We start from the raw sequence: 16,712 nt of genomic DNA, 5'->3' as shown, positions 1-16,712 counted from the left end.
GACAGGAGCTCAGTCAGGGTGACCATCGGCTTCAGGACATTTTAAATGTCTTCTGCCATAATCCATTGGGCTGTGGTGAGATCAAGACTGTGTTATTTTTTTCCTGAGTAATTTGGGTCTGAGAGCACAGCTGCTATTGGCCATCTCTGTTCTAGCAGACGCTCTAACAATGCGTGAGTTGAGTTCCACCGCGTAGAAACGTCTTGGATCAGGAGACGTTCAACCAACTTTTGTTATTGCTGTTTCTCCTTTAGTCCCTTTTTAGCTTTGGAACCCTTGTTAAAGTGAGTCACTAGATGTCTGGCTGCTGCCACAGTGCGACAGATGGGATCAAGTTTGAGTACGGAGTTGACGCACAGCTGTAAGGTGTGCCCAGCACATCTGAGTCCTTTTAGGTCTCCCCATTCCTCCTCCTGCTGCAGAATTTCTGCGCACAAAACCATGTTTGCGGCATTGTCATGTACCAGAGCTGCCCTTTTACATGTTGTTATTTGGTATTCACTGGCAACTTCCCCAAGTCCTCCATTTCCTTGGTCTGAAGTACAAGACTCTGCATTTCCCAAGCCTCTGTGATAAAATGCGCAGTGACTTATATAGGACTCCATTCTCAGTGAGCTCCACAAGTCCGTTGTAAAACTCACTGCCTGGCTGTTTTTGACACATTCTATAACATTTTCTGTTCAGTGTGATCATATGTTGCTGTTAGAGCATGCATAACAGTCTCTCTTTTAGGAACGGTGTAACTGGGCTTCAAAACCTTAATAATTTTCTTAAATCCCATGCCCTCTAACATTTACAGGCCTCATGTCCAAGGCAATGAATTCCACGATAGAATCTGTTCTGTTACGTCTCGTTTAATTTTTTCAGAGATTTTGGGCTTCATGTCCAATGTGGTTTGTTTTAAACCTGAGCTGGTAGCAGCGTCCTTAGAGTACAGGGGATGCGCCTTAAAATAAACAACATTTAAAACATTAACATAATATTAAGACTTCTATTTGACTAATTTCTTATAATAGGCATATTCATTTTTCAACCCAGCGCGTGTTACCATGCTAAGCGAAGTAGGCCAATTTACGGTTTTCAGGTGGTACATCATATTCGACGTTGAACAATGAAAAACAAACCGTTGTTTGCAGAGTGCGCATTCAACGTTTTTAGAGTCACTCGGTACTTTAATGAAATGCTGCCATACCACTGATTTCTTTGCCATTTTGCCTTATAAAACCGACAAAGTAGGCTATGGCAGAGTTTATAGTTCGGCAGCCTATTGTGCTCGTGCCGTGTGCAAAAAACGAAATGAAACAAAGCACAGATTAACTAAAGGGAAAACAGTACCACCTTTTCTTTTAAATTATATATTTTTACAGTTGCTTTATTTGTCTTTTATAATAATATAATCTACAATTTCTGTAGAACATTTCTTTAATTCAGCAATGGTGACACAAGCGGGAATCAGATCTCACACACGGCAGCTCGACTAAAAAAAATCTTAGTCGACCAACAGCATATCGACCAGAAAATCGACTAGTCAACAGTAGGGACAGCCCTATGTTTCAGATGGAAAACACAAATCTATGCAGGCTTTTCCACAAACTCATCACGTTCTATCTGAGCCTGCTACGAAGAATCACGAAAATCAGCACCGTGGTCGTGGACAGCTCAAGGTGGACAGAGATCATAGCCTTTGACGGGGCCATTGAAACCAATCGGCTGCCTCTCTCCGCTGTTGATTATGGAATTCGGTTCCAGATGGAGCTGGAGAACGCAAATCTACGCGCACCAGCAGCAAAGAACGTCAAACAACGTTGCAAAGAATACCTGCTTGAATTTGCGAAGCAAATGAAACAACGTCTGCCTACCAACATGCAGCAACTCCAGTCTCTCGGGGCCTTGAGTCCATCTACGGTGCTCAGTGTTCAGAAAACCCCCCAGCTAGCATCTGTCATTTCTCCACCTGTACACATGAAACCTCGGCAAGCTTGATCAACAGTGGAGAGTGCTGGACACGCTTCAGTGGGAGAATACAGAAGACTGCAAAACCGAACAGTTCTGGATTGAAGTGAAAAATCACATGGATGCTGCCTGTGACAAGGACTTTGCTGAGATTGGATCGTTTGCCCTCTCACCTCTGGCATTGCCATTCAGCAACGCAGCTGTGGAACGCACATTCTCTGAGATGAATTTGATCAAAACCAAATTGCGCAATCGAATGAAAGACATCCTTCGCATTCGGGCCTTCATGCAGAGGCATGGAATCTGCTGCCACCAGTTCGAGCCAACCAGAGAGATGCTGGCCTTGTTCAGTACAGACATGTATGACAAGGACCAAGAGGGCGAGGGATCTTAAAGCGTCTAAACAAAAGACATTGGAAATTGTAAATAGTTCAATTTCAAGGAGTTTTTCTCTTTTTACTGTAAGGCACCTTCTACAAGTCAAACAGGTAAACAAAAATTATTTTAATTCAGTAAATACATAGCCTATTAACACATGTATGAAGTATAAGTATATGATTAAAATATAGTGAAGCAACATGATAAGGTGTTTCAGTTGAAATAAGGTATTGCATTAACCACAGTAAATGCATATGAAGTAAAAACAGTACATTCATGTTGTCCAGGCAGGGAGGAAAAGGGAAGAGAAAGCCAAAAGACAAAGCAACAGGTTAGTTTGTCCGTCAGTGAATTGGTCTACACGTTCACAGAGCTATATTTTATTTATGATAATATACTGTATCTAATTACAAGTGCATTTTAGGACCTAGGTGAAAGAACTGTTTAGGGAAAACTGCTTTTAATGCTGGCATAATAAACATGGTGTTATTTTGTAGATATTACAATACATTCAGGGTTTTTCCTGCAGAGAAAACTTTGGCAGGCGCCAAAGTTGTTTTCCCGAGCGCCAATGACAAATCACGAGCGCCAAAGGCAAAAAAAAGTCTGATGAAGAAAAAAAAAAAAAAAGCTGTGTTCATAATGCGTGCAATGCATGTCAGCGAATATGTTCTCAATAGTATGTTTCAAGTAGGCTACAGCCAAACCCTCGTTCTGTTTTGATCAATAGTAATCGAGTTGATAAGCGTGTCTTCTTGTCTGATCAATACGCAACTGTGAGGTGCGCGAATGAACAGAGTGGCCACTAAACAGTCGTTCCGCTGTGAGGGCCAGCCCGACGTGCACGAATACACCTGTACAAATGCAAATGAAATTTCCACTCAAAATGCTGACAAAAGTTTGATTTATGATTTCCAACACAGCCTCCATTGGTATTCTTAACCTGGAATCAGGTCCATCAGGACCAATACCTCACGCCACATTCCCTTCCGCTGTTGGCCTCTTCAACAAGGCCAAGGGACCACACTGACTCTAATGACTTCTTGCTTAAAACACACTGCTTTTTGCACTGCATTACAATAATGGTATCTTGTACATTTGTATTTTTTGTAATATTTGTATTTTTGTATTTTTATATTGTAATTTACGGCAACTTATATTTTATTTTATTGTATATTTAATTCTATTCTAATCCCACTTAGTACTGCTAGTTTATGTACCCTTAGTATAGATAGTCCACATATTTAAATTTTAGGTATATGTTTATTGTATGCACCTTCCTGCCAAAGCAAATTCCTTGTCTGTGCAAACTTTCATGGCAATAAATCCCATTCTGATTCAGGCTGTACAAAATTTTAGGCCGTCTTTCAGCAGTGATTGTTAGAGTGCATGTCGGAGAATTGCACAGACACGCGCTTCACACCGCAGTTGAGATTGAGTGTGTGCGTCCTTGAGAACTGTAAGGTATATATATATATATTTACATTTAGTCATTTATCAGACGCTCTTATCCAGAGCGACTTACAGTAAGTACAGGGACATTCCCCCCGAGGCAAGTAGGGTGAAGTGCCTTGCCCAAGGACACAACGTCATTTGGCAAAACCGGGATCGAACCGGTAACCTTCAGATTACTAGCCCGACTCCCTAACCGCTCAGCCACCTGACTCCCTGACTATATATGTATATATGTATCTAATCTGTGGGAAAAACTGCACATTCTGCCATATTTTTCCCTGTCCTTCAAGGCTGCGATTCGCTTTTATATCAGCAGATGTCGCAAGGGTTCCCTTGCACAAGTCTGTCATTCAGACAAAGGTTATATAGCCCAAATATTAATTATATGTCTAGCAACTTATGTATAGTTTACATATGCTTATATTTCTGTGCAAAATAATTACGACAATGTTACTGAATTCTATGAAGTTGTTACATTCCCCAGTGTTGTGTTGTTTCTTTATCTGTGTGTGTTTCCCTTTTAGGACATGGAGCCCCCTCTGATACCCCCTTTCCACCAAAGTGAACCGGGAGATAGTTGGGAGCTGGTGCTAGAGCCGGTTCGGAGCTGGTTCAATTTGCGAGCCTTCTAAGAACCGGTTTGCTTTTCCACGGGCTAGAGAGCCACCACAGAGCCACGTCTTTACGTTGCTGTATACGTCTCATCTTTCCAAGCAACGCTAGCACGGCAGCGCCAAACACAAAGCAGAGCCCGTCTAAAGGCTGTTTATCAATCCAAAGAACGCTAAAGGCTGATATGCTTCTGCGTTTTTCGAAAAACGGACACATGGGAACGCCCTTTACGAGCTCTCCGTCAGCCCTCAGACAGCCTCGGACACCTTGACGTGCACCTCCTGAATTTTCTAACTATCCGTCGTAATTTCGGATAGTTACGGATACCCCCTTGGCTGTGATTGGTCAGTATTAAGAACCGCTTGCGTCAGGGGCTGCCGTGATAAACAGGACGAGCAGAATCCTTTGACCGCCATTGCTGTATGTTTTTGCAATTCCTATTTCAGCTAAACAGTACATGTAAATCAGCATCTGAATTAAAAAGTGACGAGAAATGGGCAGTATAGTTGCTGAAAATGTGCGTATCTTATTGATGAAACGGCTAATTTGTAAATTTGCTCCGACTTCTCAATAACCTAGGTAAATAAACACTCGACGACGAAAAACGTTGCGCCACCTACTCTTCTGGCGGTGAATTGTTTTCAGCACCCACAGCCTACGGAGAACCATAAACGAAGTCTATCCGTCCGTATCCGTGCTTATCCGTTCGCCCGCCCATCCGTAAACAGAGACGCAGAAGCATATTTCGGCCTTAAGAACGCGAGGTTGAGATGCGTGTTTTCTTGGCTATTGCGCAATCCCCTGGACTCGTAGCAGTATGACAACACTGGCATTATCAGCGCAACATTTTATAAACCTTTGCTGTATAGTGCTTGTGTATGGTGTTAAATATATGCTCAATTGCTCATAACATTTGTGTTTGTCATTTCATTCATTTGATAGGATTATGATAAAATGCAGCAACTAGTGTCTGCACTGCACTGCGATGCTAGCTAGCTAGGTTATTGAAAAGTCGGAGCAAATTTACAAATGAGCAGTTTCATAAAATAAGAACATTTTCAGCAACTACACTGCCCACTTCTCGTTACATTTTAATTCAGATGCTGATTTAAAAGTACCGTTTAGCTGAAATATGAATTGTAAAAACTTAGAGCAATGGCAGTCAAAGGATTCTGTTCATCTTGTTGGTCATGGTAACCCCGCCCGAAACGGTTCTTACTTGGTTCCCACACTAGCCCAGCTTCAAAGTGGTGCCCGTTGCGAACCACTTTCTCTGGTTCGGAGCCGGTTCTCAGGCTGTCGAAAGAGAGAGAAAGAACTTGTTCGAGATTAAGCACCCAAAATGCGTCGGTGGAAAAGGGGTATGATTGGAGCTCTAGCTACCTCCCTCATCAGTGACTGCAGCTGGGTTCAACCACCACCCTACAAAAGCCTCTACATGTCTCTCTGTCAGGGGGCTGGCTGTTGGCATGCTATTTGCTGTGGTCTGTAGATATCATTGTGTACTAGTGTGTTGCGCTCTCCGTGTTGCTGTATATAAGAGTCTTGTTTTGGTATTAGACTTGTTAAATGGACTGCATTTATATAGCACTTTTCTACCTTAGCGGCACTCAAAGCGCTTTACAACGTTTTCCTCTCATTCACCCATTCATACTCACACTCACACATACCGACGGCAGCGAGCTACCATGCAAGCCGCCGGCCTGCCCATCGGGAGCAACTTGGGGTTCAGAGTCTTGCTCAAGGATACTTTGGCACATGACCTAAGAGGAGTCGGGGATCCAACCTTGCGATTAACAGACAACCCTCTCTACCCCCTGAGCCACAGCCGCCCCACTTGTTGTAACTTGTTTTAATTTGCGATTAGGCTGTTTGACACCATTAACGTGTACTTTTTATGTTCCCAGGGGGAAAGGGAAAGCACCTTGGGAGTGCTTAGGCAAGAGGCCCGTGGGCATACATTACCCGTAGCTTTAACCTTGTCTATGCACACTAGTTAAGACCTGGGCAGACCACCCCCTGTATTTTGGGTTAGTGCACCGATTGACGTATCAGTTTAGCTTAAATTTGTGGAAGGCAGATAAGGTAGGATAGGGGTGTAATTTACTTTTACTTTCTTTGCTTTGGTCCAGCCCCTTTCCCCATATTACCGTGTTTGGGCCAAATAAATAGCCATTGTAAATGGCACAACTGCCTCTGTCTACCTTCCTCACACCTATGACCCCATACCTTTTCTCTGACTCCACAGGGGGGGTTTACTAGTAGCGAGGTTTTGTGTTCCCTCCTCCAAGAGGTGTGCGTAACAAAGTGCATTAGCTTCACATTTTGTGTTGACCGGTAAGCGCAATTCTTATGTCATGACATAGCGGGAACAAGCATTTTAATTGTAAAATGCAAATATATTTTGTAAAGAAGATAAACATAATTAAGAAATGCATTTTGCATACAGTTAGGTCCATAAGTATTTGGACATTGACACAATTTATCATTTTGGCTCTGTATAACACCACAATGGATTTGAAATGAAACAATAAAGATGTGCTTTAAGTGCAGACTTTCAGCTTTAATTTCAGGGTATTTACATCCAAATCAGGTGAACGGTGTAGGAATTACAATACATTTTATATGTGGCCCCCCCTTTTTAAGGGACCAAAAGTAATTGGACAATTGGCTGCTCAGCTGTTCCATGGCCAGGTGTATGTTATTCCCTCATAAAGGGAGTTCGTTATTTCATTGACAAGGAGCAGATAAAAGGTCTAGAGTTCATTTCAAGTATGGTATTTGTGTTTGGAATCTGTTGCTGTCAACTCTCAATATGAAGTCCAAAGAGCTGTCACCATCAGTGAAGCAAGCCATCGTTAGGCTGAAAAATCAAAACAAACCTATCAGAGAGATGGCAAAAACATTAGGTGTGGCCAAATCAACTGTTTGGTACATTCTTAAAAAGAAAGAATGCACTGGTGAGCTCAGCAACACCAAAAGACCCGGAAGACCACGGAAAACAACTGTGGTGGATGACAGAAGAATTCTTTCCCTGGTGAAGAAAAACCCCTTCACAACAGTTGGCCAGATCAAGAACACTCTCCAGGAGGTAGGCGTATCCGTGTCAAAGTCAACAATTAAGAGAAGACTTCACCAGAGTAAATACAGAGGTTTCACCACAAGATGTAAACCATTGGTGAGTCTCAAAAACAGGAAGACCAGATTAGAGTTTGTCAAAAAACATCTAAAAGAGCCTGTACAGTTCTGGAACAACATCCTATGGACAGATGAGACCAAGATCAACTTGTACCAGAATGATGGGAAGAGAAGAGTATGGAGAAGGGAAGGAACTGCTCATGATCCAAAGCATACCACCTCATCAGTGAAGCATGGTGGAGGTAGTGTTATGGCGTGGGCATGTATGGCTGCCAATGGAACTGGTTCCCTTGTATTTATCGATGATGTGACTGCTGACAAAAGCAGTAGGATGAATTCTGAAGTGTTTCGGGCAATATTATCTGCTCAGATTCAGCCAAATGCTTCAGAACTCATAGGACGGCGCTTCACAGTGCAGATGGACAATGACCCGAAGCATACTGCGAAAGCAACCAAAGAGTTTTTTAAGGCAAAGAAGTGGAATGTTCTGCAATGGCCAAGTCAATCACCTGACCTAAATCCAATTGAGCATGCATTTCACTTGCTAAAGACAAAACTGAAGGGAAAATGCCCCAAGAACAAGCAGGAACTGAAGACAGTTGCAGTAGAGGCCTGGCAGAGCATCACCAGGGACGAAACCCAGCGTCTGGTGATGTCTATGGGTTCCAGACTTCAGGCTGTCATTGACTGCAAAGGATTTGCAACCAAGTATTAAAAGTGACAATTAGATTTATGATTATGTTAGTTTGTCCAATTATTTTTGGTCCCTTAAAAAGGGGGGGACCACATATAAAATGTGTTGTAATTCCTACACCGTTCACCTGATTTGGATGTAAATACCCTGAAATTAAAGCTGAAAGTCTGCACTTAAAGCACATCTTGATTGTTTCATTTCAAATCCATTGTGGTGGTATACAGAGACAAAATGATGAAAATTGTGTCAATGTCCAAATACTTATGGACCTAACTGTATATACACATATGGGCGAAACAAATCAAATTACATGACATTGAGAGTTCGACAATTTTGCTAATAGTAGGCAGAAACCATTTATGAATATAGGTAGGCCTAATAAAAGGAGATGACAGCATGGGCGGGGGCTGTTATGATCATTGGATTCACAATAGTGTAACCGATTGTTCTTTAAAGCCTATAATTTATAATTAAGAGACACGGACAAACTGCAGGGGCCAGTTGCATAAACTTAGTTTAAGACTAGTCTTAGCCTTAGACTGTCTTAAATTGTCTAATTAAGTTGTCTGTTGCATAAATAGTATGACTGACTTAATATGGGGTAGGAAAGTTCTTCCCCTGGCTAAGCGTTGCGGTAAGGGCTTAGTTGCTATGCCAACGATCTGTTAGTAGGCTACGTCATTATTTTAGCATGATTTATTACGAGAGGAATTAAGTTTGTTAATTGCAGAAAATGTTAACTGGGTTCTACTTTTCCGCTAAAATGTCATTTTATTAAATGAGTGAGTAGATGACAACATAACTCACTTTATTGACGCTAGCCCCAGCCATCTGAGTTGGAGTTGTTGATAAATGGAAGAGGCATTGGGGCTAAATGAAGAAGCTTGCAAACGCATACACTATTTGTTGATAAGACAACTTTTTCAAGTGTATTCCTCCAACAGATATAGGTTTTCAGCAGGTTTAAATGTATCGATCTTTCGTCATTAAGTGTTGCTGTTTTGTCTGCCATCTTTTCTTTTTTCGTGAAGTGTCTTATTTAGTACATAGTGAAGCTTTATGCAACAGGTAAATTGAAGTGTCCATGGCAAGTCAGACTTAAACTTACATTTAAAGTCCAACATAATGTTCTCGCATTACTTGTTGAGGTCTCGATTTACACTCACATCAAAATGATAATACAACCTAGGTTCGGGATAAGCCCCTAATGTTTAAAACGTCTGCCTACCACAGGCGTGGGGAACCTTTTTTCTGCCAAGGGCCATTTGGATATTTATAAAACCATTCAGGGGCCGTACAGAATTATCAACTTCAAAATGTGCCTGCTATATTTGGTCAAACATTTAATTAACTCACCCCTAATGCGATGGCTGAAACTGCTTCTCTTTGGTGAGGTTTGTGATGTTAGCTGGTGCGGATGCTGCCTGCTTTGACTAGGGGTGTATCGAACATTTCTTGGGGGGTATCATGATTACGGAAAGGGATCCTATTATTTTTTATATTGCTACCATTTTTGAGACTGCTTATCGATCTTAGTGTTAATCAGGCGCGGAGCCATACGTTGTAAACATTCGGGGCTTAGCCCAAACCAAGGACGTATTCTGGGTTTGATTTGCTAGAAAGGAATTCCACACTTAATGCGAGCACGAAAGCGTAATTTTTTGGTACATTAGTTCTCCTCCAAAAATGAAGTTCTCCTCCAAAACGAAGTTCTCTAGAGGGAGACTCTAGAGAGACTGCCGTTGGAATGAAAGGGAGAAAACTGGCGGAAACACGGCGAATATCGGCAATTATTTTTTTTAAATAAAAACGTAGTTAAAGGCGGCAGGCTTGTGTTGCTAAGGCGGCCGCCTTAACAGCAAAGTGCTGCGGGAAACCCTGAGTATGATATTATCCACTGCCTGTTATACACGGCCCGTCATTCCGAAAGTTGTTAAATTGAATAGGCTAAGCTTCAACATGTAACATGAAGTAAGCCTATAGCCTAGAATTTCCAAACTAGTTACATTTACATTTGTGCATTTAGCAGACGCTTTTATCCAAAGTGACTTCCAAGAGAGTTTTACAAAAGTGCATAGGTCACTGATCATAACAACGAGAGCCCCAAACATTGCGGGTAGCCAAACATGATGCATACATTGTGAAAACCAAATAAGTCCCAAAGGGAAGAACAATAAGAGCATGTAGTTAGACAAGTTACAATTAAACAGCAAGAACCTCAAAAGTGCAAGAGTGTACTGTGGAAAAAAGCAAGCAACAATAATATATTTCACATTGAGTACAATCATTTTAAGACAGTTACAACAAACCAACAATTACACTTTACTTGGACCGTGGAACATGACATGTTTTGGCAGTAACTGGATCTAATTAGACCATTGACTGTTTATGATGTCTCTGTGTGTTTATACTTTTGACTGGGGACAACAACGCGATCAGTCAGACGACTATAAAATGCTGATAATGTCGGGCTACTATAGATGTTGATATAGTCTAACCTGCAACGTGTATGACATCTTTTAGCCAATAAATTATACTTTGCTGAATGATGAAGGGCTAGACAACAACCATCAAATAAATCTGACTAACAAGACAGAAATTAATGACAGATTGACGAAAGGCAAGTTCATTTTCCGACCTTGCTTTTAGCTCTGTGCAAGAAGCTCCATCTAGCAATCATTACGTGTCAGTAACAACATCCCTGTCTGAAGACTTAGGGGTCAGGCTTCTTGTGTTAAATAATCAAACGTTCTGTTCCATTTTTGGTACCTACAAACATCAAGTAATTAAAAAAACACTAGCTAAAGATGGCTGTTTTAACAAAAGCTGAATGTTTGTCCATGAAAAGAAGCATGTACTACTGCATGTGCAAAGATTCTGATCATCCTACATTTACTAAGAATTAATTAAATATACTTTAACTGCTATGAAGAAATTAACAGTTTACTACTTGACTTGAAATTGATAACATTGATTTTAAACTTCAAATCAGGATAAACTTTGGTCATTACTCACCAGTGCACAAAGAGAGGAAGTTTTTGCTTGTCTTGGGACAAACGTCAGAGAAAAGCTGAAAGACTATGCGTCCCACTGTAATAGACCAAAAAAAAAAATCAGTTGATCATCATTGAGACATACTACTTTGAATGAGCATTAAAACAATTACAAAATACTGGGATTTTCAAAAGATGTGGACTTTCTATGGTCATTTTCAGGTATTGAATGAAATTATTCAGGAATTTCTTATTTTGCATTTTCAATCAATTACAGAAATTGTTTGTATTAGTTTTATTTGGGGCCATTTACATTTTTATCTCAACACATTAGGAACACACAAGTTGATTAACGTGTTTTGTTTTATTACACCTGTTTCTTTTTTTTGAGTACCGTATTTCTTCGATTAAACGCTGCCCTCAAATGCCCCCCTCGAATAAACGCTGCACCAAAAATGAACGTTGTGTAATAAACGCCGCCCTCAATTAAACGCTGCATCAAAAAAAGAACATTGTGTAATAAAAGCCGCCCTCAATTAAACATTGCACCAAAAAAGAAAATCAGGAAACGGTTGTTTAATTGGTTAAATTAAAACACAGTATTTATTACACAAGTAAATCGCAAGTGTATAATTCCCTCGAAGCACTGGCAGACAAGTGGCTTTCTTGCTACAGGTTTATTTGAAGCTTCTTCTCCAAATCCACCGTGAAAACTAAACCCACAGTATTACGAGAAAATAAAGACCACATTAGCCTAATATGAACATACAATGACATGCACAGCATGTAAATAACGTTCACCAAAGTAAAATACAGACACAAAACAACATACCTCGTTGGCTGCATGCTGTACACAAGGGTGTAGAGCATGGGTGGGCAAACGTTTTGACTCGCGGGCCACAATTGGTTCTAAAATTTGACAGAGGGGCCAGGCCAGTAGCAGATGGATGGAGTGTTTGTGTGAACTAATATAAATGATATATAAAAGCCATTACATAAAAGGTTTAGGCATTTAACAGGTAGCAAAGCATAAATATGCAAGGGTTACTTTACAAATATTTTATTATTAATTATTTATTATCATTATTTCCAAATGCATTTTTTTCATAACAGTATTGAGAAACTCAGTTTTAGTGGGAACAGTGTTGTTGGTCTCCCTTTTTTGCCAGTGCATCAAAGTCTGGAGTTAGTTTTGTTGTGGCAATTCTCAGGATAGATCTGAGGTGTTGGAAGAATCCTGTTAAATGTGCCTGAAAACGCCTAAACAGCATACCCAAACTAAATTGAAAGCTGTTCTTGAACCATTTAGAGTACATGCATGTAAATGATCTCTTTTGAAAGCTGACACTCTGAAGTTATGTCCCCTGTTGTCAGGACCCCTGTCAGTCCTATTAGTGTTGAGTAATAGAAGCTTGAATACAAGGAAAGTGAAAATTTCTATTTCCGCCTAGATTTTGTTTTGAAAACAGAGGCCTGAAGAGGCCTAGAGGTGGTAGGTATTAGCTGGAAGACTAAATTGGACCACAGGTTGAAGCCTTACCCAATTCAAATCAAAAGTCAAACATAATACCACAATATATTCATATTTGACACGTTTTTATAAGAGTACATCCAGGCATTTTCTAAAAGGGCCTTTTGGAGACTCCAAAATGACCCTTTGTAACCAAGGTCAAATACTCAGGATAAAAGGTATTATTTTTCATAATTGTTATCTCTAATGAAAGGTGGTACTTAGAACTATCATATATAATAGCTAAATCCCTAATTAGTATTACTGAAACACAAAAATTGAAGCATGAACACATTGGAGTGCTTTATCTGATTCCCAGGATTGGCGCACAAAGAAAACTGATTCTGTCAACCATATTGCGCAATCGACTTTTATTTTGACGGCTCCACAGACACATACAAATGAGGTATTGGCATTTTCAGCTAGCTGTCAGCTACAAGGCTAACGAGCTCATTTCAGAGCCAGTCGAAGCCAGTTCGAGAAATTTGTTTAGAAAGAGTGTGGGGGGGGGGGGGGGGCAGGACGCACAGACCTAGTTGGTTTTAGAGGGCTGTCAACGGGGCATGGAAGCTCCTATTGGGTCAAACAAGGTGTCAATCAAAAGGGGAGGGTTCAACGGACATTTTGATGCCTTCATATTGTAAATACTCCGTTGCTAACCGGAGAAAAGAACACTTTTATGTGAACAAGTTGTTTCTTCTGTCGGCTAACTTGCATAATGAAACAAAGGATAATGGCTATTCATGAAGTAAAACATTGTATTTGGACGAATTGCTTTACATGGTTAGATATTTTGAACCCTTGGGACTGTAAGCAGATCAAGTTTTGATGGCATGATTTGCACACCTGGACCTATTTGAACCACTTAGGGTGAGTAAAACTTTTTTCTTTGGCATTGTTGAAGGAATGTTCACCGGAAAAAGACGTTGACTTTGCTTGCTATTGCGACTTGATCTTGAATTGGTTTATTTCAATGGAAGCACAAGAATCGTAGCTTTCAAATGATGTATAGCATGTGTAGCGTCTAAAAAATATATTTGTTAGAATTTAGTGCGTCGTAACTGAGGAAGGGGGGGGCAGCATTTTTGTAACACGGGCGAAACAGGACCATAAAAAGGGTTAACTTGGATCTGTGACAGGATTTGTTGATGTTCATGACGCTGAACGTCTACTCACAAACATAGGTCGAGCCAAACAACGCCAGCATCTTTTGTGCCTTCCTCCAGAGGTTTGGAAACGTGGCTTCGTCAAGTGATGCATAAAAGTCATTCAGTTTGAGAGGGTTGAACTTCTCCTTTAAGACGGAGTCAGACTGAAGATCAAACAGTTCCAATTGCAGCTCCTGCGGTGCTGTTTCAGGGTCTTGTGACAGGGGACAGGACACCAGCTGAAGTGACTTGTCAAGTTTTTCAAAATAAGAGAACCGACGGCAGAATTCTCTGTGCAGGTCGTCCAGTGATTTGCTGTATTTCTTCACGTTTTGGGTGGCCTCTTTCTGCGTGGCTAGTGTGTTTGAAATTTGTCTGGAGAATAGGGTCAGCTTGGATTTGAAGGCTCTCACATTTGTGTACATGTCATGCACAAACTGATCTTTCCCCTGTAGCTTCACGTTCAGCTCATTCATGTGTGAAAATATGTCCACAGCAAATGCAAAGTCACAAAGCCAGTTTGTGTCGCTCATCTCAGGAAATTCATTGGATTTTCCCATTAGCTCCAAAAATGAGCTAATCTCCTCTTTGAGCTCCCACAATCCTGATGATCCGCAAAGTCCTGATGATCCGCATGGGTTTCTTGCAGGAACGTAATAAACTGACGATGCTGATGTCCCCTTGCTCGTATAAAGTTAACAAGTTTTACGACTGGATTCACAACATGATTAAGCTGCAATACAGACTTACACAGAGATTGCTGATGAATGATGCAGTGAAGGAAAATAACATCCTGGTCAGGGTTTTCCTCTTTCACTTTATCCTGGATTCTTTTCAGCAGCCCAACGTTTTTCCCAGTTAAATTTGGCGATCCATCGGTGATGAAAGTTTACTCCAAGGTAGCTTCATTCTCTCGATGACAGCTGACACCTGGTCATTTAAGTCCTCTCCTCGCGTTTGCCCCTTCAAGGACTCCATGGTCAAAAACTCTGCCGTTATCTCAAAACTGTCGTTAATCCCTCGAATAAAAATTAGGAGCTGAGCAGTGTCTTTTACGTTGGTACTTTCATCCAGTGCTAGTGGATATAACTTAAAGGACTCCACCTTTTTGTTTAAATCGCAGGCTATATCTTCGTCAATCATTTCCACACAGCGAGTCACTGTCCGGCGTGATAAACTGACTTTTTCAAACTTGCATTTGCTCTCCGGACACAAGAGACCTGCTGTGTCTACCATGCATTCTTTCAAAAACTCGCCTTCAGAGAACGGCTTGCTAGCCTTTGCCAATTTGAATGCCAGTAAAAAACCTGCCTTGGTACTTGATTCTTGAATAACAGTTTGTTGGTGAAAAAGATTTTGATGAGTCTGTAAATTAGCCACCAACCTCTGAGCAGTAGCCGCCCGTTCACGCGTTGTCTGCTTGCTAGCATGTTTTGTGGCAAAGTGACGGCTAATATTATATTCTTTAAAAGCGGAAACAGTTTCTTGGCATATCAGACATACAGCCGTTGATCGGACTTCAGTGAAAAAATATTTTGTTGTCCATTCTTTATTAAACACTCGGCACTCACGGTCCACTTTTCTTTGGTTCGCTCATTTTTAGAATGAGAATTCCAACGGCAAAGGGAAAACGTGACGTAGAGAGTATAGTAGGCCTACACCACTCAAACAAAGGTCACTGTGTCTGGAATGCGCCATCTATTGGGGAAAAGCGGGCATTGCAGGGAAAAGTCTGAATTAATTGGGTGTGCTTTGCCTTCGGCAAGGGCACAACCTTTGTTCTCTCACATATATATTATTATTATTTTTATTATTCTTTTTGCCCCCCTAAAACTCAGTCAATATTTGGCCTACATAGACAACGTAGGTGTCAAAAGTTTCGTCTTGGTAGCGATTGAGTTGCTTCTATTGGAATTTACGTTCCGTTGCATGGTTTAGGCTTAAGTTAAGTTTTTGTGGCGAAAAGTGAAGCTAACGGTGGCTAATTTGCTAGCCACAGTCACTGACGTTACTAACGTCACTGCGACACCTTTGGCAGAACATTCGTTTTGCATCTGTTAACTTGGGGGATAGCTAGGCTAACTATAGCTTTACTGCAAGGCAGCTGCAGAAACGCCACAAGAAAAGAGGCCAGGGTGATAACTATTTACTCATTTTACTTTGTGATATGACACACAATTGTGATGTGTAATGTACAATATAAGCTGATATTATTAAGGAAGTACATCTACTTTCGGAAACAGTAGTCTACTATTTCACTGAAGTATTAGCATCATGACATTAGCCTGTGTTTCCCGGGCAACACATACTACAGTGGTCTATGATGCATCTGTTTTCAATCTTTAAAATAAACATTCCTCACAAATACATTTTCGTTGTAGGATTTATTATGACATTAGTTTACAAGTAAACGATTTGTGGGTGAAATTATCATAACCTGTGGTTTCAATCCAGTGTATCACTGCAACGCTGTAGCCTACGCTAGACACTACAAAAACATCTACACAGCTGTTTAGGAAGTGTTTTTATGAATGAGCGATTTTCCACTAAATAAATATCAAGCTTATTTACGTTTTGGGGGGCATATTATCAATTAGCAGATGGTACTGTTTGAATCGCGATTCCATCTTCTATTGCAGGGTAACGTCGTAGAATAATCTTCAAAGGGGGTTCTTTATTAATGAATGAATGCAATGAGTAGGCTAAATGCCTGAAAATATCATGAGAAGGGAAAAAACTTATGACGTTTAAGTCATAGAGATTAGGTCAGTTTTTACACCGGTCTGCCAAATGTATTCGTTTTGATTCAACGATGAGGCTGCCTCTTGCAG

At 40.8% G+C, this 16,712-nt stretch overlaps 1 protein-coding gene and 1 pseudogene across 1 annotated transcript in view; both read right to left on the bottom strand.

Annotated features, from left to right (window-relative positions):
- nktr (natural killer cell triggering receptor) overlaps positions 1 to 16,712 on the bottom strand; it is a 45,105-nt gene that overhangs the window by 22,143 nt on the left and 6,250 nt on the right. The window contains exon 3 of the mRNA XM_067251343.1: positions 11,246 to 11,320. Within this exon, the coding sequence (XP_067107444.1) occupies positions 11,246 to 11,320 (75 nt within the window). The remainder of the gene's footprint in view (positions 1 to 11,245; positions 11,321 to 16,712) is intronic.
- On the bottom strand, positions 13,902 to 14,743 carry LOC136957506 (general transcription factor II-I repeat domain-containing protein 2A-like; annotated as a pseudogene).

This window comes from Osmerus mordax, chromosome 15 (genome assembly GCF_038355195.1).
Source record: "Osmerus mordax isolate fOsmMor3 chromosome 15, fOsmMor3.pri, whole genome shotgun sequence".
Lineage (NCBI taxonomy): Eukaryota > Metazoa > Chordata > Actinopteri > Osmeriformes > Osmeridae > Osmerus > Osmerus mordax.
This window is presented reverse-complemented; position numbering and strand designations above follow the sequence as displayed.